The 17,209-nt window shown below is 36.5% G+C and overlaps 1 protein-coding gene across 2 annotated transcripts in view; it reads right to left on the bottom strand.

Annotated features, from left to right (window-relative positions):
• The window catches only part of ABCA5 (ATP binding cassette subfamily A member 5), a 61,322-nt gene that overhangs the window by 21,406 nt on the left and 22,707 nt on the right, over positions 1–17,209 (bottom strand). For both annotated transcript variants that reach the window (XM_079797966.1, XM_079797965.1), the window contains 11 exons: positions 16,554–16,729; positions 15,937–16,056; positions 14,163–14,301; positions 11,752–11,842; positions 11,423–11,562; positions 10,331–10,450; positions 8,914–9,115; positions 7,682–7,851; positions 5,098–5,225; positions 4,547–4,684; positions 2,555–2,668 (listed from right to left, as the gene is read on the bottom strand). In XM_079797966.1, the coding sequence (XP_079654092.1) occupies positions 2,555–2,668; positions 4,547–4,684; positions 5,098–5,225; positions 7,682–7,851; positions 8,914–9,115; positions 10,331–10,450; positions 11,423–11,562; positions 11,752–11,842; positions 14,163–14,301; positions 15,937–16,056; positions 16,554–16,729 (1,538 nt within the window). The remainder of the gene's footprint in view (positions 1–2,554; positions 2,669–4,546; positions 4,685–5,097; positions 5,226–7,681; positions 7,852–8,913; positions 9,116–10,330; positions 10,451–11,422; positions 11,563–11,751; positions 11,843–14,162; positions 14,302–15,936; positions 16,057–16,553; positions 16,730–17,209) is intronic.

The following is a 17,209-nucleotide window of genomic DNA, read 5'->3' as shown; positions in this document are numbered from 1 at the left end:
ATTTAAGAGCTTTTTATATACTCTTTTGTAGTACATAAATGCAAGCTATTGCTACTACAAGTAAACAGCATTTTCATGAGCACTAAGAGTAACTTAAATGATGATAGTTTTTCTAAATCTCTAATGCTCTCATTACTTAATTTGAATTTTAAAAATCTTTTACAAATCCAAATTCCTAACAATTTTATTCAGCTGGTTCTGTCATCTATAAAACATCACTCCTAATAAAAGTATTATACGAAAGAAGTAGCCAGAGAGTGAGGTAAAGGAAGCACGTAATATAGAGTTAAGAGGAGGAGGAGCCCGGCTGGTGTGGCTCGGTGGCTGAGCGTAGACCTATGAACCAAGTGATCATGGTTCAATTCCCAGTCAGAGAACACGTGTGGGTTGTGGGCTCAGTGCAGGAGGCAGCCGATCAATGATTCTATATCATCATTGATGTTTCTATCTCTCTCTCCCTCTCCATTCCTCTCTGAAATCAATTTTTTTTAAAAAGAGGAGAAATGATCTTTTTAAAAAGGACAACTTTTGTGTTCAATAAATTATAACAAAATATAAATTCCAATATAAGTATAAAAACATAAACCAAGTCAAATATAATTATTTTCGATAATCCAACTGGATGCTTTTGTTATTCGTACATTGCTGGCGGGAATGTCAAACAGCATATCCACTCTGGAAAACAGTTTGACAATTTTTAATAAAACTAAACTTTCAATCACTATACAACACAGCACTGTACTCTTGGGCATTTTTACTCTTGGGCATTTATCACAGATATATGAAAACATATGTTCACACAAAAACCTGTACACAAATGTTCACAGCAGTTTAATCCCTAATAGTAAAAAACTGGAACAATTCAGATCCACATCATAAAATACTACCTAGCAATAAAAAGAAGGAAATACTAATGCATGCAATTTGAATGAACCTCCAGGGAATTATGCTGAGTGAGAAAAACCAATCCCCAAAGAAAATATGCTGTGATTCCATTTAATCATTCTGGAAACATCAAAATCATAGAAATGGAGAACAAATTAGTGGTTGCCAGAGGTCAGGGAGGGGGGAGGGTTGGCATGTGGGCTTGAAAAGGGCCACAGAAGTGATCTTTGTGATGACAGAACTATTCTGCTCTTGATGTCAATATCCTGGCTTTTACTGTACTATAGTTTTGCAAGATGTTTTTATTGGGGTTAAATGGATAAGGGTACGTAGATTTCGCTGTATTATATTTTACAACCAATATAAATCCACAATTACCTCAAAATAAAAATCTGAATTAAAAACCATTTAAGTGGAAACAAAAGAGAGAAAAATGCAATAATCAAGTAAGTTTTATATTTGAGTGGTAAAGATTATGGATAATTTTTATTTTCTTTAAACTTTCCTGTATTTTCTAAATTAGTGTAATGAATATGTATAACAGAAAAATTGAGTATATTTTTTAAATGTCTCCTGAGACTCATGTATTAGTTTTAGATGAGGCTTAACCTCATTATTAATCACACTGTGTAAATTACTTTAGACAACGAACTGAACTAAGAACAGACCCAAAGAGAATGAGAATTTTGATTAGAAGAGTAAGAAAAAGACAATCGCAGCAGAGTGAAGAGTAGAAGGCTCTGACTGTCAATAGCTCAAAAACTGTGTAAGATCACCTCCATCTGCTGGATGGGGATATTAAAAAGAGAAAGGAACAGAAAAGAAGGTGGAAGAATACTAAAGATCCTCTGCACACACAGCAATTTTTTCTAGGCCCTGGTAATTTCCAAGCTTTTTTTTTTTTCCACTTACCACCAAATTAAATGCCTTATACAATCAACACATTCCATTAAAGGTTAAAGGGGAGTGCACCGATTAAGAACATAAGGATTACAGTCAGTTCCTAGATCCACTATTGAACCCAGATGAGTCAACCTGCACACATTATATGAACACCTCCACCCTCCGCTTCCTGACATATAAAGTGGGTCACATAAAACTTACCTCACAAGGTTGTAAGAATTAAAGGATGCAACTTTTAAAGAAAATGGCAAGGATTTGAGTAATATAGCTATTACTACAGGATAGGGTAAATGTAGGTTTACAGCTGACTGTATAGAAAATAATACAATAATTAAGAATACAAGAATAAACTGTTTCGTGTACTCACAACTGTAAACCTACTTTGCCCCACCCTGTATTACTATAATTATAATAAATGTATTTATACTCCATTTGCTTACTACTGAAATAAGTATACATAAGTCTTGTACTCATGCAAAATGTGTTTTTTTAAATATATTTTTTAATTGATTTCAGAGAGGAAGGGAGAGGGAGAGATAGGAACATCAATGATGAGAGAGAATCATTGATTGGCTACCTCCTGCACACTGGGGATCAAGCCTGCAACCTAGGCATATGCCCTGACTGGGAATCAAACCACGACCTCCTGGTTCACAGGTCAACGCTCAACCACTAAACCACACCGGCTGGGCCAAAATAGGTTATTTTTTTAATGTGATTTCTTATTAGCAAACTATACTTGTCATTTTTTTCACTGAGTCATTACCTTATGATTCTCTGCATTTTCCATGGCAAAGTAAGGTGGCATTGCAGTAGCAATGATTCCAAGTAAAGTTGCTTGAAAATATAGCTCAATTTTAAAAACGATGTCTGTAATTTCCTGAAAAACAACCACAGATTAAGAAATGGAACTAAGAATCATTTGATACATCTTAGTATGTTCTAAAAGATTATCAAAACCTCTGAAGAAACACATTAAGATAACCATCCTAGGCATAGTCTACAGCGGTTGCCAACCTTTCAGACCTCACGGACCACCAGTGGCGACCCCTGGTCTATATGAAAGAACAGATGGGCAAGTTAACAGGCAGTGAGCTACAGTACCAACTTTGCCACTTACTAAAAAGCTACAAGATCCTAAGCAAATCACTGGACTTCCATTTTTCTTATCTACAACACAGAATAATGATATAGCATATAAATTAAGCTTCACCATTTAATTAAAAGTAAAATTGAAAAGCAGTTAGCATATCCACCAATGGCCTTATGCAATGAACATGACCATCTCACCATGATCTTGGAAGCCTTCATTAAGCTGCCTGGACTGTAAGCCAGCTGGGATCTTCACGCCCTACTTTTCTCCAATGGGAAAAGCTGTACCCAAGCTCAACTTCCAGGGGAACCAGGAACTTCTGTCCCAAGCAGGGGGGGTCTATATTCCCACACAGAGGTCCCAAAGGATCCTCATTGCCCCAAGCAATGATGGAGTATGCCATACATTTCTTTCCCTCTGTCATTATTATTACTGCCCCTGAATTAACTCAGACACTCCATTACCTATCATCTAAGCTATTTAGTAAAAGAATGTCTGATTTGATTTTTTTTTACTTTCTTCCCTCCACAATTCTCCAGACAGAAATCCCTCTCTACCCTGGTGCCAGTGAATTTTTTTTTTAATCCTCACCTGAGGATATTTTTCCATTGATTTTTAGAGAGAGTGGAAGAGAGGGGGAGAGTCAGAGAGAGAGAAACATCGATGTGAGAAAAGACACAAAGGTTAGTTGCCTCCACACGAGTCCTGACCAAGGCTGGTATCGAGCCTGCAACCGAGGTATGTGCCCTTGACCAGAATCGAACCAGGACCCTTCGGTTTATGGGCCAACTCTCTATCCGCTGAGCCAGACCAGGTAGAGCACCAGTGAACTTTTTAAAATGCAAATTTAATGTTACTTTGTCCCCATACCTATGTATAACTATAACAAGAGGAGTACTAAATTAATCTTCCATGTGATTTCCATTTAAATATGGCAAAGAATTATAGCCAACTAAAAAAAAGTTTTGGGTGTAGATTATATAATCATAAAGACAGAAAGCAGATGGAGGGAAAATTGGGGGTGGAAGTAGGAGAAATAGGGAGTGATGAACTAATAGGCACAAGGGATTCTTGGGGGAGTGTTGAAATATAAAAGTGATTTGTGGTGATCGTTATATAACTCTATGAATATGATGAAAACCACTGAGTTGTACATTTTAAATGGGTGAATTAGAAGGTATATGATGTACATCTCAATAAAGCTGTTAAAAAACAGTGCATGAAACACGCTATTACAGAAAGATATTTGTCCATTTATTTTTCGACATATAAAAAACGAAACCTAAGGACTAAGAGAAAATGTTGAGTATTTTTCTGGAGACAATTTTCATATTTCTAACCAACAGTCCCACCTAGAAGAATTGTCTAGGTGACTTCTCAAGGTTCTTTCAATATACCTCAGTAACCAGATTTTAGCTGAACAATATTCATTTTTAAATTATATTAACTTTTCTATGATTAATATAAAAAATACTTATACTTTACAAAAATGTCAGCACCAACACAGAACACCTTGATCCTAAAGTAAACTAATACTAGGGACTCATAACCCCAGATGTAAATCATCCCCAACTCAAGTTTTAAGAAGACTAGGAGATGTAACAAGATGAACTTCTTCACATTTTATTATTGTACGCACACACACTCAGTTTTTAATTTGCTTACTTGAAAGAATGGGGTATTCCAGACCTGGATGCTTTCAGTCACATTTAACTGATAAAGGTAGTAGTTACTAATGATATTCATCAATACAGGCAAAGCATAAACCATAGTACTGTTGAAAACAGCTGTAAAAACATAGTCCTACAAGTTGGAAAAGAGAGACTTATTACATACCATATATAAATATAAATGGATATTGTTGCTATGTACCAAGCTTTTCTCATCCCTGAAGCTAATTCTCATTAACTGTTCTGAAAGCTACTCGGCAAATTATAGAAATAATACTCAATGACAAATACAACTTGGTTTGGAATCTACAGATATTTTGATATTTTAAACAAAAATGTAACATAAAATTAAATTCCTTTAAGCTTTATTTATTGGTCATCCATCAGGGCACAAAATATATTCTAAATAAACACAGCTATTATTTCCAAAAGTAAATTCTAATTTCAGCCTAATGAGGCCAAATCGGCAAATGATTAATTTTAGAGGAAATATCTTAACCTTTCATAACCTTCCAATGGGTATTCCTTCATATACCTTACTCTTACCTTTTCTGAATGCATCACATTTAAAGCGGCACTGTGGGGAGCAGCAGACACATAGTCACTGTCATTAAACATCGTCACCATGATGTTCTGGTTTGTGAAAAAGGTAATAAGATCACTGATATCTGAGTCTGGTGTTAGGGAAAAAGCAAACAGTAAAGAATCAGTTCAAATGACAAACAGATAGGCTTTTAATAACACCGGAACGAGCCCCTCTCTTCCTTAAAAAGTATTTTATCTTCATTGGCTAAGACATGACTAAGAATACTGGCTCTGGAGCCAGTCAGCCTGAGCACAGAACCTGAAGGTGACTGTGCAAATTTTAGCTGCTGCTACTGCTAAGACTATTACTCACACTGAAATTCTACCTATCTTTCCTGAAATTTGGTTAGTGACAATAAAATCTATCTGGCAATTTTATGTATCAAGATAACCTGTGGGCTTAGAAAGATAAGAAATCATGTTGTGAAGTTCGGGAACATTACTCCTTAGAGGATTTCTGTGCGGTCCGAACAGACAAGTTTTATAAGTGTTGAGACTGCCTTAACTACCTTAAAGTAGGAAAACACATTATCAGTTCTCCATCTACAGTCTTTAAATTGCCTGGAGCCAAGGGAAAAACTAGAACCTAGCTAAGTTTAAAATTCATACCAACATGCCTGATAATGAAAATATTATCACAAAAGCCAGAACTCAAGGAAGGACAAATGTGACTTGGAGAAAAATCGAAACCAACCAAAGAAAACACCATCAGTAACTAAGTAGTATGGCAGGGTGGATCAGGCTCAGGACCAAACCTGAAAGTCACAGAGAACAGTGATCTTGGCGAGACTACATTTATTCCTATCTTGTGCTCTAATTGATCTCTCATCCCCAGCTTGCCCAAGTGGCTCTGTACTCCTGAGGAGAGAGCTATATTATAAATGAAGGAACTGTATCATCTGTGATACAAAAAGCTTTGCAAGGAGGGTAAGATACCAACAATATTTACACACAGAGAAGCCAGTGATTCCTTAACGAAACATGGCTTTATTTAGGACCAAAAGCAAGGCCCAGGAAAATATGGGATACATGTGGAAACGAGTCCAGAAATACTGAAATATTACAGAAGGGACAAAACTTTGGAGATACTAGAATTTCTGCAGATCAGTTGAGAGTGAACTGAAAGCAGGAAGATTTTGAGATACATGTACAACTCCAAATATACAAAGAATGTCACAATATCAGAGTATAAGGCTCCATGCAGTACTATAATTTAGCAACATGAAATGTATATTAAACCCCAAGAATTCTAATAAAAGAAAAAATTGCAAAACATAACACTTTCTATTCAAAAGTAGTTTTCTATCAGTAAATGCATTTTTCTTCTGAAAGAATAAAAGTTGCATAATAAACTGAAAGCCAGATTTTAAGAGTGATGATTTTAAGAGTAATTTATAATCATCTCCAACTACAATTATTATTTTAAACCTGGGCAAAGCTCTTCAGCTAATAGTGAATCAAAAGGAAATACACTAGCCCTGGCCCAGGTGGCTCGGTTGGGTGTATCCAAGACACTGAAAACTTACCATGATTCCTGGTCAGGGAACATGCCCAGGTTTGGGGCTCAAAGGTGTGCAGGAGGCAGCTGATGGATGTTATGCTCTAGCATCAATGTTTCTCTCTCTCTCCCACTTCCTCTCTCTGAAAAAATCAATAAACTATTCTTAAAAAATAAAATAAAAAAGGCATGAGAATATAACTGAAGTGCTGGGAGATGTTAAACCTCAAAGAGTTTATAAGTATACAAAGGGTTGTATGAAATGAAAATTTCTAACATATTTCAGCAAGATAAGCAAATGAAGAGGCTGTGGTTTGCTGTTAAGTTTGCCAGTTAGTTAATCTCGACTTTCTCTTCAAGACCCTGGGGACCACAAACTACCTTTGTATATAGAAGATGTAGAAATATCTGATCGTATATGAATACAAGTTTGTTGGAAAGCAGAATCCTACGTCAGTATTTTTTATTCTGCCCATTGTTCAGGCCATATGTTTTTTAAAAATTCTTTCATATTTGACAATTATGTAATAAGAATGCTCAATAGCAAATCCAAAAATATTCATTACAAATGTAATGTATTTAATTATAAATATTTACATCTAAGGTGCTCTTTTCTTAGTTCGAATGTTTCAGATAACCCTTAAAAATTTAAACTTTTCTATTTGGTAGATAAACTGCATAAATATTATATGCAGAAACTCTAAAGAGGGTTTTTCAAATTCTGAAGTTTATTTTGCTCATCATAAATTATGAGATGAAGCATGCTGCTCTGAGAATAATGCTTCTACTATTAAAAAGGAACTTTTGTGATTATAAGCTGTATAAGTTAGAATGTTTTTAAAAACTGTCACCTATACTTTAACCAAAATTTCCTATATGCAACATACTGCTCAGCATTAATAAGGAGCTTTATTTAATTTGGATTTGTGCAGACAGAACATGCCTTTACCTTTCATACATTTCTAAAATTCACATCTCTGACCTATATTTACCCCTCACCCCCATGCCCCAACCAACACACATTCACAGACCTTCACACACTCTCACCAGTAGAATTTTGAAGAAGCAGACTTGTTTTATATTTATGAGGTTTATCTCCAGGTTTTAGGAAATATAAGTCTGGAACAAGTTTGATCGGAACCACAGCACTTTTAAAAGAGCGATGTACCAAAAACATAAAAATCTGAACTGCAAAAAAGATTAAAAGCAGAAGCAACCTGAAAGGGAAAAGAATAATATAGCTCAAGGCATATTCATATGTAAAACTATTTTTTAAAATCTTCCTTCACATGTTAAAAGGTACTAATTTAAAAAAAGAAAGAAAAGGAAAAAACTTGAAAGGTAATAGAATTTCTAACTATTTTAGGACAATATGGACAGAAAGTCAATAGTCAATGACAAAATTAAAAGCTATAAAAGTGTATTTTACATCATACTACTTATATAGCGTATGTAAACCTATCGTTAAAACGTTAAAGAACCAGAAGTTATGTCACATTTACACCTATTTTCTTGAAGGAAGTAATTCCGGCCCTACCTCTATTCTAACTATTTACTGTCCTTATATTTTAGAAGATGTACGGTACAAAAATATTTTAGATACAAAAAGATGAAAATACAAGTGAAATTTTGAATGCTTCAGATTTTTGAAATTTCATCCTAAGCACATTAACTCCCATTGTTCCTCTATCGGCAAAGCAAGATGGACTAGAGTCTGTGATAAGGATCATCACTTGCAGCTGGTCTGCTACATAATTTTATTACCCATTCAAAATGCCCTTCTACCTGGATGGCAGACATCCTTCTACCTTATCCTGTGAAATATCTCTAGATTCTATGTAATAGGTATCACAAGTGGGTAGAGAGAGCTTGGATTATCATGCTTTAACATTTTTTCATTTTCAGAAACCCTGTAATAAAAAAATCTGCTATTTACTATAAATATTAGTAATAGATGCAAAACAATTGTGAGAAATATGAATGCAAAATAAAATTTAAATACGACAGTAATTCAAAATTTACACAATTTGAGAATGTTATTTGTCACTTCCTCACTTTATAAATGAGACCAAAAAATGCTTTTAAAAAAAAAGGGGGTAAGTTCTAATGGTATTCAATAAAATTACCATAAGCATATTTTTTTAACATGTGAAATTAGTTTTAATCTTCCAAAACTAGAGATTATTTACATACGTCTACATTTTAAAAATTAAGATGGTAATAAATCCAATTTGTATCATTCAAAACAACACATCAGGCAGAAGAGAGATGGTACTTACACTGATCTCACTGATTTACTTTCACGTCTCAAGGTGTGGAAGTGAAACTTTGCTACTGTATACACCTGCTGCTTCCAAAGGCTCATGGCGCTCACTAGGGAAGCCTTGGTTTCAGAAAGCATGAGTAGGCTCTGCTCCATTTCATCAAAAGATTTTGAATCCATTTCTTCCTCAAGTGACTGCTGAGTAAATACGCTATAATCTATTTGCCAAAACAAAAGGATAGAAAATTATGACCTATTCCTTAAAATAACAAAAATCTTTCTGAAACAGGTAAATGTTAAAGACGCACACATCTGGCAGTGATATTGGTCAAATGGAACTCTCATATTCTTTGGCAATATTATTAAAAACTGAACAGATGCATGGCTTACAACCCCTGAAATTCTATTAGGTATAAACCCAACAGAGATATGTACATATGTTCACCGAAACAGATGTAAAAGAATATTCTTAACTATCACCCTATCCAGAACAGCCATAAAGTCGGAAGAACCCAAAGGCTATCAAATGTGAAATATTCCTGTAATAAAATAGTATAAAACAATGAAAGTAAACAAACTACTGTCCAAATACAGTAGTAGGAATCTTATAAACATAATATTAAGTAAAAGAAGCCAAACACAAAAGAGACATGCTATGAGTGATTTCATTAGACCAGTGATTTTCAACCAGTTTGCAAAACCTGCCCGACTGGTGTGGCTGTGGTTGAGCGTTGAGCCATTAACCAAGAGGTTCCGTGTCTGATTCCGTCAGGGCACATGCCAAGGTTGCAGGCTTGATCCCCAGTAGGGGGCGTGCAGGAGGCAGCCGATCAATGATTCTCTTATTGATGTTTCTATCTCACTATTCCTCCCTCTCTCTCTAAAAAATCAATAAAAACATATTTAAAAAATAAAACATGTAATACCTGATGACTGTCAAATAAAAAAATGACACCACTAATACAATAGCCATCCAGAATGAATGAATCAAAATTATACCTATTATTTTGTCAGATTGGTAAAAAAATATAAACTTTTTGGTATGCCACAGTAATTAATTTGTGTGCCATAAGATGAAAAAGGTTGAAAAATCACTGTATCAGACCAAGAATAGACAAAACTAATCAATGAAAACAGAAATCAAGGTGTTATTTTTATAACTGACTTAATTTCAAACAAATGAAAAAAATAATAAAAAGATGAAAAGTGGCTTCCATATGAGAGCCACAGAGACTTTTTGGATTTACGCTAAATTTAAAAAATAAGTAAACATTTAAAATTTGAAGAGTGGCATGGAGTAATGCATAAGATAGTATTTACATGCAACCTGGTTGTCCTGGCATCCTACTAATTCAACAGTTTAGACAAATGACTTTGTAAGATGAACAAGTCTAATCCCTCTCCCTAAAATGTATTGTTACTTTTGTTTTTACCTGCTTGGTCTATTTCTGCTTCAACTTCTAGATTTAAGAATACATCTTCCAAAGTCGTCATGGAAACACCATAAGAAATAACACCCAAACTTGAATGAGTGTCTAGAGCAGAAAATAAACCTGAAAGAAAATATAAAAGAATGTTGTATAGTTAAGCATACTGTCATGAATTATTCTGAAATATCGTTTTAAAAACAGGATGTGTCTAAATTTACTCTGCTGGCACAGTGGTCCTCAATTTAACATTCTTATAAATTGCTAAGAGCCCCAAGAAATGTTTGTTTATAGAAATATATGTTAGATATTTATCATATTATAAATGAAAAGAAATATTTTACGGGACAGAATGATAGGCAGGGTACATTAAGTTGGCATAGGTAATTCCATCCAGTTAGTTAATGATTCTAATTTATTTCTTGAAAGAAACCAATTAAACTAACAAAAAATTTCTATCTGATTATGAGATCAATGCTATGAGAATTCTGCACAACATATGTACAGTAGTAATATCTTCTGGGTTCTTAAGATATCCCTAAACAGATATACTGGTAAAAGACTGAGTTTCAGTTCTACATTATAAAGTGAAAAGCTAATAAAATAACTCAATGGTTTAACATACAATAATGTATTTTATCATGAAATCATGAAAAAGGGAAAAGAACTTGAGCACACACACAATTATATATGTGGTATGTATATACACATAAATATATGTGTGCATGTATATATATATATGTATATATGCATATATATACATATATACATGTATATATATGCATATGTACACACATACAAATCTTATTCTGAAGCCTACAAATAAAGCAAATTCTTTCTTTCTTGACAACAAAGCAAACACAATTATTTACCAAAGTTAACATATTAGTTTCTTGCATGCTGTTTGGAAAAAAAAAAAGAAACATGTTAGCTAGTAGTATTTCTGATTTTCTAAAACAAAATAAAGGAGAAACAGATTATTAACTCTGGGCACCTGGGAGCATGTAAATATTACACAGAAAAGTAAAAAAGTAAACAAAACCTACTCCTAATGCAAGACCCTGGTTCAACCGCCAAGAAACTTAAAGTAGGTAATACCTGAAAATTTGTCCATGTCCTTGAAAGGCAAGCTATACACAAGTTGCTGGTCATTCTGTTGTAATAGAGTAGCTCCAGGTACATGTTGCTTAACCAGAGAAGAAAGAGATTCTGTGGCACAGTATCTGTCTATGTACATGCTAGAGAAAACAAAAAATCATATTTTTGTGTGATTACTCAGTAAATAACCAAAAAGTAAACTCTGAATGCTTTAAAGTTAGTGCCAAAAAAGCAGAACTGTCCAAAGCACATTAGTGCAAGCCCTAAGTGTAATAACAATAGATCAAGAATATAATAAAGAATAGAGCCAATAAAGAATGGATAGATACCTCAGACGGTAGCCAATCCCCCATTTACTTTTGAGAAACATTGAGGAACCAACACATTTCAACATTCCTTGCGATATAACAGCTTTCCTATCTGCAAACAGAAATTTGCATTTCAATTTTTAAGTTAGTAACAGCATTAATAACTGGCATTCATATTTTATGGATTACTATATGAGAACCAATGTATTAGTCGATTAAATTATCACAGCCACCTTTTGAGGAAGGTACTAGATTATCATCACCTGCTTTTTAGATGAGACCACTGAGGCAATGAGAAACTACACAATTTGCCCACATTTCACATATTAAATGACAAAGCCAATAACTGAACCCAACCAGTCTAACTCTTAAGTCTATTTTCCTAACACTGCTCCAAGTATCTCAGACGCTTCCTAAGACTTACTATGCAAGCACTTTCATTATTTCCTTTATAACCAAAGGTAAAAACGTGACAAAAAAGCAACAGAAACAAAATGTTAGTTGTTTTAGCAAAGATACTAATGAAAAAGGAATGCAGTGCCAAATTTATTACATTATATTATAAGCAGAAAGTGGTTGCTCTAGAACCATGGTCGGCAAACTGCGGCTCACGAGCCACATGCGGCTCTTTGGCCCCCCGAGTGTGGCTCTTCCACAAAATACCATGGTCTGGGCGAGTCTATTTTGAAGAAGTGGTGTTAGAAGAAGTTTAAAAAATTGGGCTCACAAAAGAAATTTCAATCGTTGTACTGTTGATATTTGGCTCTGTTGACTAATGAGTTTGCCAACCACTGCTCTAGAATTTCAAACTCTTAGACTTTCTCAGTTATTAAAAACTAGTGGCTCAGTGCACGAAATTCGTGCAGGGGGGTGTGGAGGTATCCCTCAGCCGGCCTGCACCTTCTCCAATCTGGGACCCCTAGGGGGATGTCCTTTGGGATCAGGCCTAACCTGGCAGTCGGACATCCCTCTCGCAATCTGGGACCTAACCGCTCACATGCCTGCCTGCTTGATGACCCCTAACAGCCCCCCCCCCCCCCGCCAGCTTGATCGCCCCCAACTGCCCATCCCCGCTGGACTGATCACCAACTGCCCCCCTGCCAGCCTGATCGCCCTCAACTGCCCCCCGCCAGTCTGATAGCCCCCAACTGCTCCCCCCTGCCGGCTTGATCACCTCCAACTACCCCCCCTGTCAGCCTGATTGCCTCTGACTACCCCCCCCCGCCGCCGGCCTGCTCGCCCCCAGCTGCCCCCCTGCCGGCCTGCTTTCCCCCAACTGTCCCCCTGAAGGCCTGCTGGCCCCCAACTGCGCCCCCCTGCTGGCCTGCTTGCCCCTAACGGCCTCTGCCTCGGCCCCGCCACCATGGCTTTGTCCTGGTCTAATTAGCATATTACCCTTTTATTAGTCTCCTGGTCTAATTAGCATATTACCCTTTTATTAGTATAGATCATGCATTGAATTTTTTCATACATCTGTTTATGTTGAGAATTGTGCAGAAACCAGTTAATATAGCAGACCTGACTATTATTCTTAGAACAGCCTGCTTACAATGTTGGGGCTCTTTAAACTGGTGTCTGGAAACATGGATTTTAGGAGTGTTCCCACCATTCCCAGAACAGATAAGGGTGGCTCACTGTACCTAAACTTTACAAACAACATAGATTATACTTAACATCTGCTTTTGTTCTGGGAATCTGTAATTTGGGTACATGCTAGGCAGAGGGTGCCTATGTGACAGGTGCCCAATGAATACCTTGGGCACCAAGTCTCTAATGAGCTTTCCTAGTAGACAATCCAAATGTGTTGCTAACAATTCATTGCTGGACAAATTGAGCACATCCTGTGTGACCACTGTGAGAGGTTTCTTGGAAGCTTATGTCTGGTTTCCTCCAGACTTTGTCCCATGTGCCTTTTCCTGTTACTTACTTTGCTTTGTATCTGATAGTTTCACTGTAAAATATGCTTGAGTGTGACTATGCTGAGTCCTATGAGTTCTCCCAGAAAATGATTAACCCTTGAGTAGTCTGAGGGCCTCTCCAATACAAAAAAATGTAACTTAAAAAAGGTTTAAACCTTTCTTAAGAGCACCAGCTTCCTTATTTATTCCTCAAAAATTGACTTTTTTTTAAATATATATATATTTTATTGATTTTAGAGAGGAAGGGAGAGGGAGAGAGAGAGATAGAAACATCAATGATGAGAGAGAATCATTGATTGGCTGCCTCCTGCACGCCCCCTACTGGAGATCAAGCCTGCAACCTGGGCATGTGCCCTTGGCCGGAATTGAACCTGGGACCCCTCAGTCCGCAGGCTGACGCTCTATCCATTGAGCCAAACCAGCTAGGGCAAAAAAAAATTGACTTCTCTATGTCCAATCTCCCATTTGGCCCCATGACCTTATCCTTCAAAAATAAAAGTAAAAAAATCTCACCAGCAAGAATGTCCGCTTCATCCATGAAATGAGTACTAAACACTGTAACTCGATTAGATTTTCTGTATTTTAGAAGATTCCAAACAATATGACGAGAACAGGGGTCCATTCCAGCTGTTGGTTCATCTAGCAAGAGTATCTGTGTGAAACGACAAGGGGAGGGCAGGGAATACTCATAAAACTAAATATACAAAACTTATGTGAACTTAAAGGCTTCCCCATTTCAAGTTATTATTTCCAACTGGAACTCTATTAGTTCTGAGTTTTTTGCTCATATTTGAGCATAGATTTTAAAGTTATCAGTTTGGCAAATGAATATTTTCCTTGCTTTAATTATAAAAGACTAATGTCTATAATGTAACTAATGTCTATAACGTAGTAACAATCAGATAAGCTTAAAACATTAAGTAGATTGTTTTTATCTGAACAATCAAATGCTGTAAATATAACAGCTGCTTGTTAGAGAAGCAATTTGTTTTAAGCATATTTTCAATTTCAAAAACACATGGTGGTGAGGGTTGGGAGAAAGATAAATGAACATAAAGCCAGAACCCAGAGCTGTCCCTGAGCTGCAGCAGCAAGGACAAATGTGACAGGATGGTAGGGTCCCCTGGATCTCCTAGCTGCAGGCATGTACCTAGCAGTTTTCTAGCACTTTGCAAAGGATTTTATCAGCTAGTTATGTGTTTCTAAGGACAGAGAACAGCACAAAAGAGACACATACGAAATTAAATCAGCAGGGCAGTGAAAAACAAAACAATTCTTTTCATACTATTCTAAGAATTTTATTATGAGCTATTACAGATATACAGTAAATTATAGAGAATAATAGAACAATACTGTTATATCCACCAGTGAAATTGAACAAATCTTATTTCTGGCCATATTTTCCTCAGATCTTTTTTTTTTTTCTTTAATAAATAAAACTTCGCAGCTATAACTAAAGGCCACCCATTCCATTCCTCTTCCCAGTCGTGACCGCTATCGTAAAGATGTTATGCATCTTTCTGACTTCAATATTAAAACCTTCCTATCTAATAATAGAGTAAAATGTAAATTACCATCACTCCGCTACGCCCACGATTGGGCGGTGGGAGGCTGGGGGGCGGGACTCGGGGTGGCCTATCCGGCCATTGAGAGGCACGGATCCGCTGCCACTGAGGGGGGCAGGACTCCCGCCCTCTGCGACTCTCAATGGCCAGATCGAGGCCAGATCCGCGGCCGCTGAGGGGGCCTGCGCGGACACCCAGCTGCACCTCTCAACAGCAGGGTAGCCAGGTGTCCGCGGCAGCCCCCCTCAGCAGCCGTTGAGAGGCGCAGGGGGTGGGAGTCCCGCCCCCTGCGCATCTCAACAGCAGGGTAGCCCCCCTCAGCGGCCACGGACCATCAAAAGCGTGGGAGCTGGGTGCCTGTCCGCTCAGGCACCCAGCTCCCCGCGATCAAAAGCAAAAGCGTGGCAGCTGGATGCCTTTCCGCTCAGACACCAGGCCTTTCAGAAGCCTCCGCCGCGCTGGAGGCTTCTGAAAGGCCTGGTGCACTAGCGGACAGGCACCCAGCTCCCCATGATCAAAAGCAAAAGCGTGTAGGGGACCCTACACGTGCATGATTCAATCATGCACTGGGCCTCTAGTATTACTATAATATTTATAATAACATACAGTATCTTATGCATGTTTAAACTTCATAATGTGTGTGTATATGTATCTTTCTACAACCTATATTTTTATTTAGCATAACTTAAATTTATGGCATCAGTGACACAATATTTGTTTACCTTTGGATTGCCAAGAACAGCAATTCCTAAAGACAGTTTTCTTTTTTGACCACCACTTAACTTTTTAGCTTGATTATCTTTGATAGCCTGCATGTCTAAATCCAGTAAAACCTTCTGCACCTGTAAAAGCAAAACGTGAACAATGTTATTTTTAAAAGCACACCATTTACATAATTATCACTATTAGCTTCTAAGTGTTCTAATTTTAATATCAACCTTTAAAATGTTATTTTAGTGCAGAATTTAATTTTGACATATATTCATATGTACTTTTGAAATAACAGATAAAAAGGTTCCTGAAGGAAAGGTCTGTTTTACTTTCGTGTGATTTCCTGGGTAGTGGGGAAGGGGATCAGTACAAAGGCTGTGTGTGTAGGGGGAGATGATGTGAAAGGAAGGAAGAAAAGAAATACCTATATTGGAGACTAGCATCCTCCAGATGAAACAAGGACAGTTTCACACGTGCAAAATTTTTACTCAAAATTCTAATTCTCTGTAAAGATTTTGTTTACTGACTCAAAATAGGTTTTGTACTTAGATTTTCAAGCGTATTTTTATTACAAAAGGCTGCTAATTTACAGGGAATAAAAGTAATGAATTCAATATGAATAACATACTTCTTGTATTATATTATTAGCTGGTATTCCTTTGACTGAAGCCAAAATGGATAAGTTTTCTTCTACTGTCAAAACATCAAAGTGTATATCTAACTGTGGACAGATGCCAATCATTTTTCTTGCTTCAAACATTTCATCTATTTCTGAGACACTGTGTCCATATATAGATGCAAACCCTAAAACAAAATATATACATTCATATTAAATATATTAAGTATATATGCTTTAATATATACACTAATAATTCAGCTACTTGTATATTAGACATGCAAGGTAAGAATATAAATTTGGAAATTCAATGCACCCTCATTTCTATACTGTTGGTGATTTACTTCAATTTATAGTTAAATCTCCTCTTCCCTCATTTCCAGGACATATTACATAGTGGAAAGAGCAAGAAACCAGAAGCTTCATTGGTGTATTATTCACACTGATATTTCAGTAACAATCTTCCTTCATTTCCAGGCATTACACAATAGTGGAAAGGAGAGAGAGATAAAAATATTCCCTTAACTAGCAGTGTGATCTTGAGAAATCACTTAGTCTGAATTCCAGCTTCTTCTCATATAAAATGAATTCAAATATTTCCCACTTATGAATTGTTAAATCAATGTAATAATGCAGATTCATAGCAAAAATTATACATTCTTATATAA

This window comes from Cnephaeus nilssonii (genome assembly GCF_951640355.1).
Source record: "Cnephaeus nilssonii genome assembly, chromosome: 19".
NCBI lineage: Eukaryota > Metazoa > Chordata > Mammalia > Chiroptera > Vespertilionidae > Cnephaeus > Cnephaeus nilssonii.
Note: the sequence above shows the minus strand (reverse complement) of the source record. Positions and strands in the feature narration are given on the sequence as shown.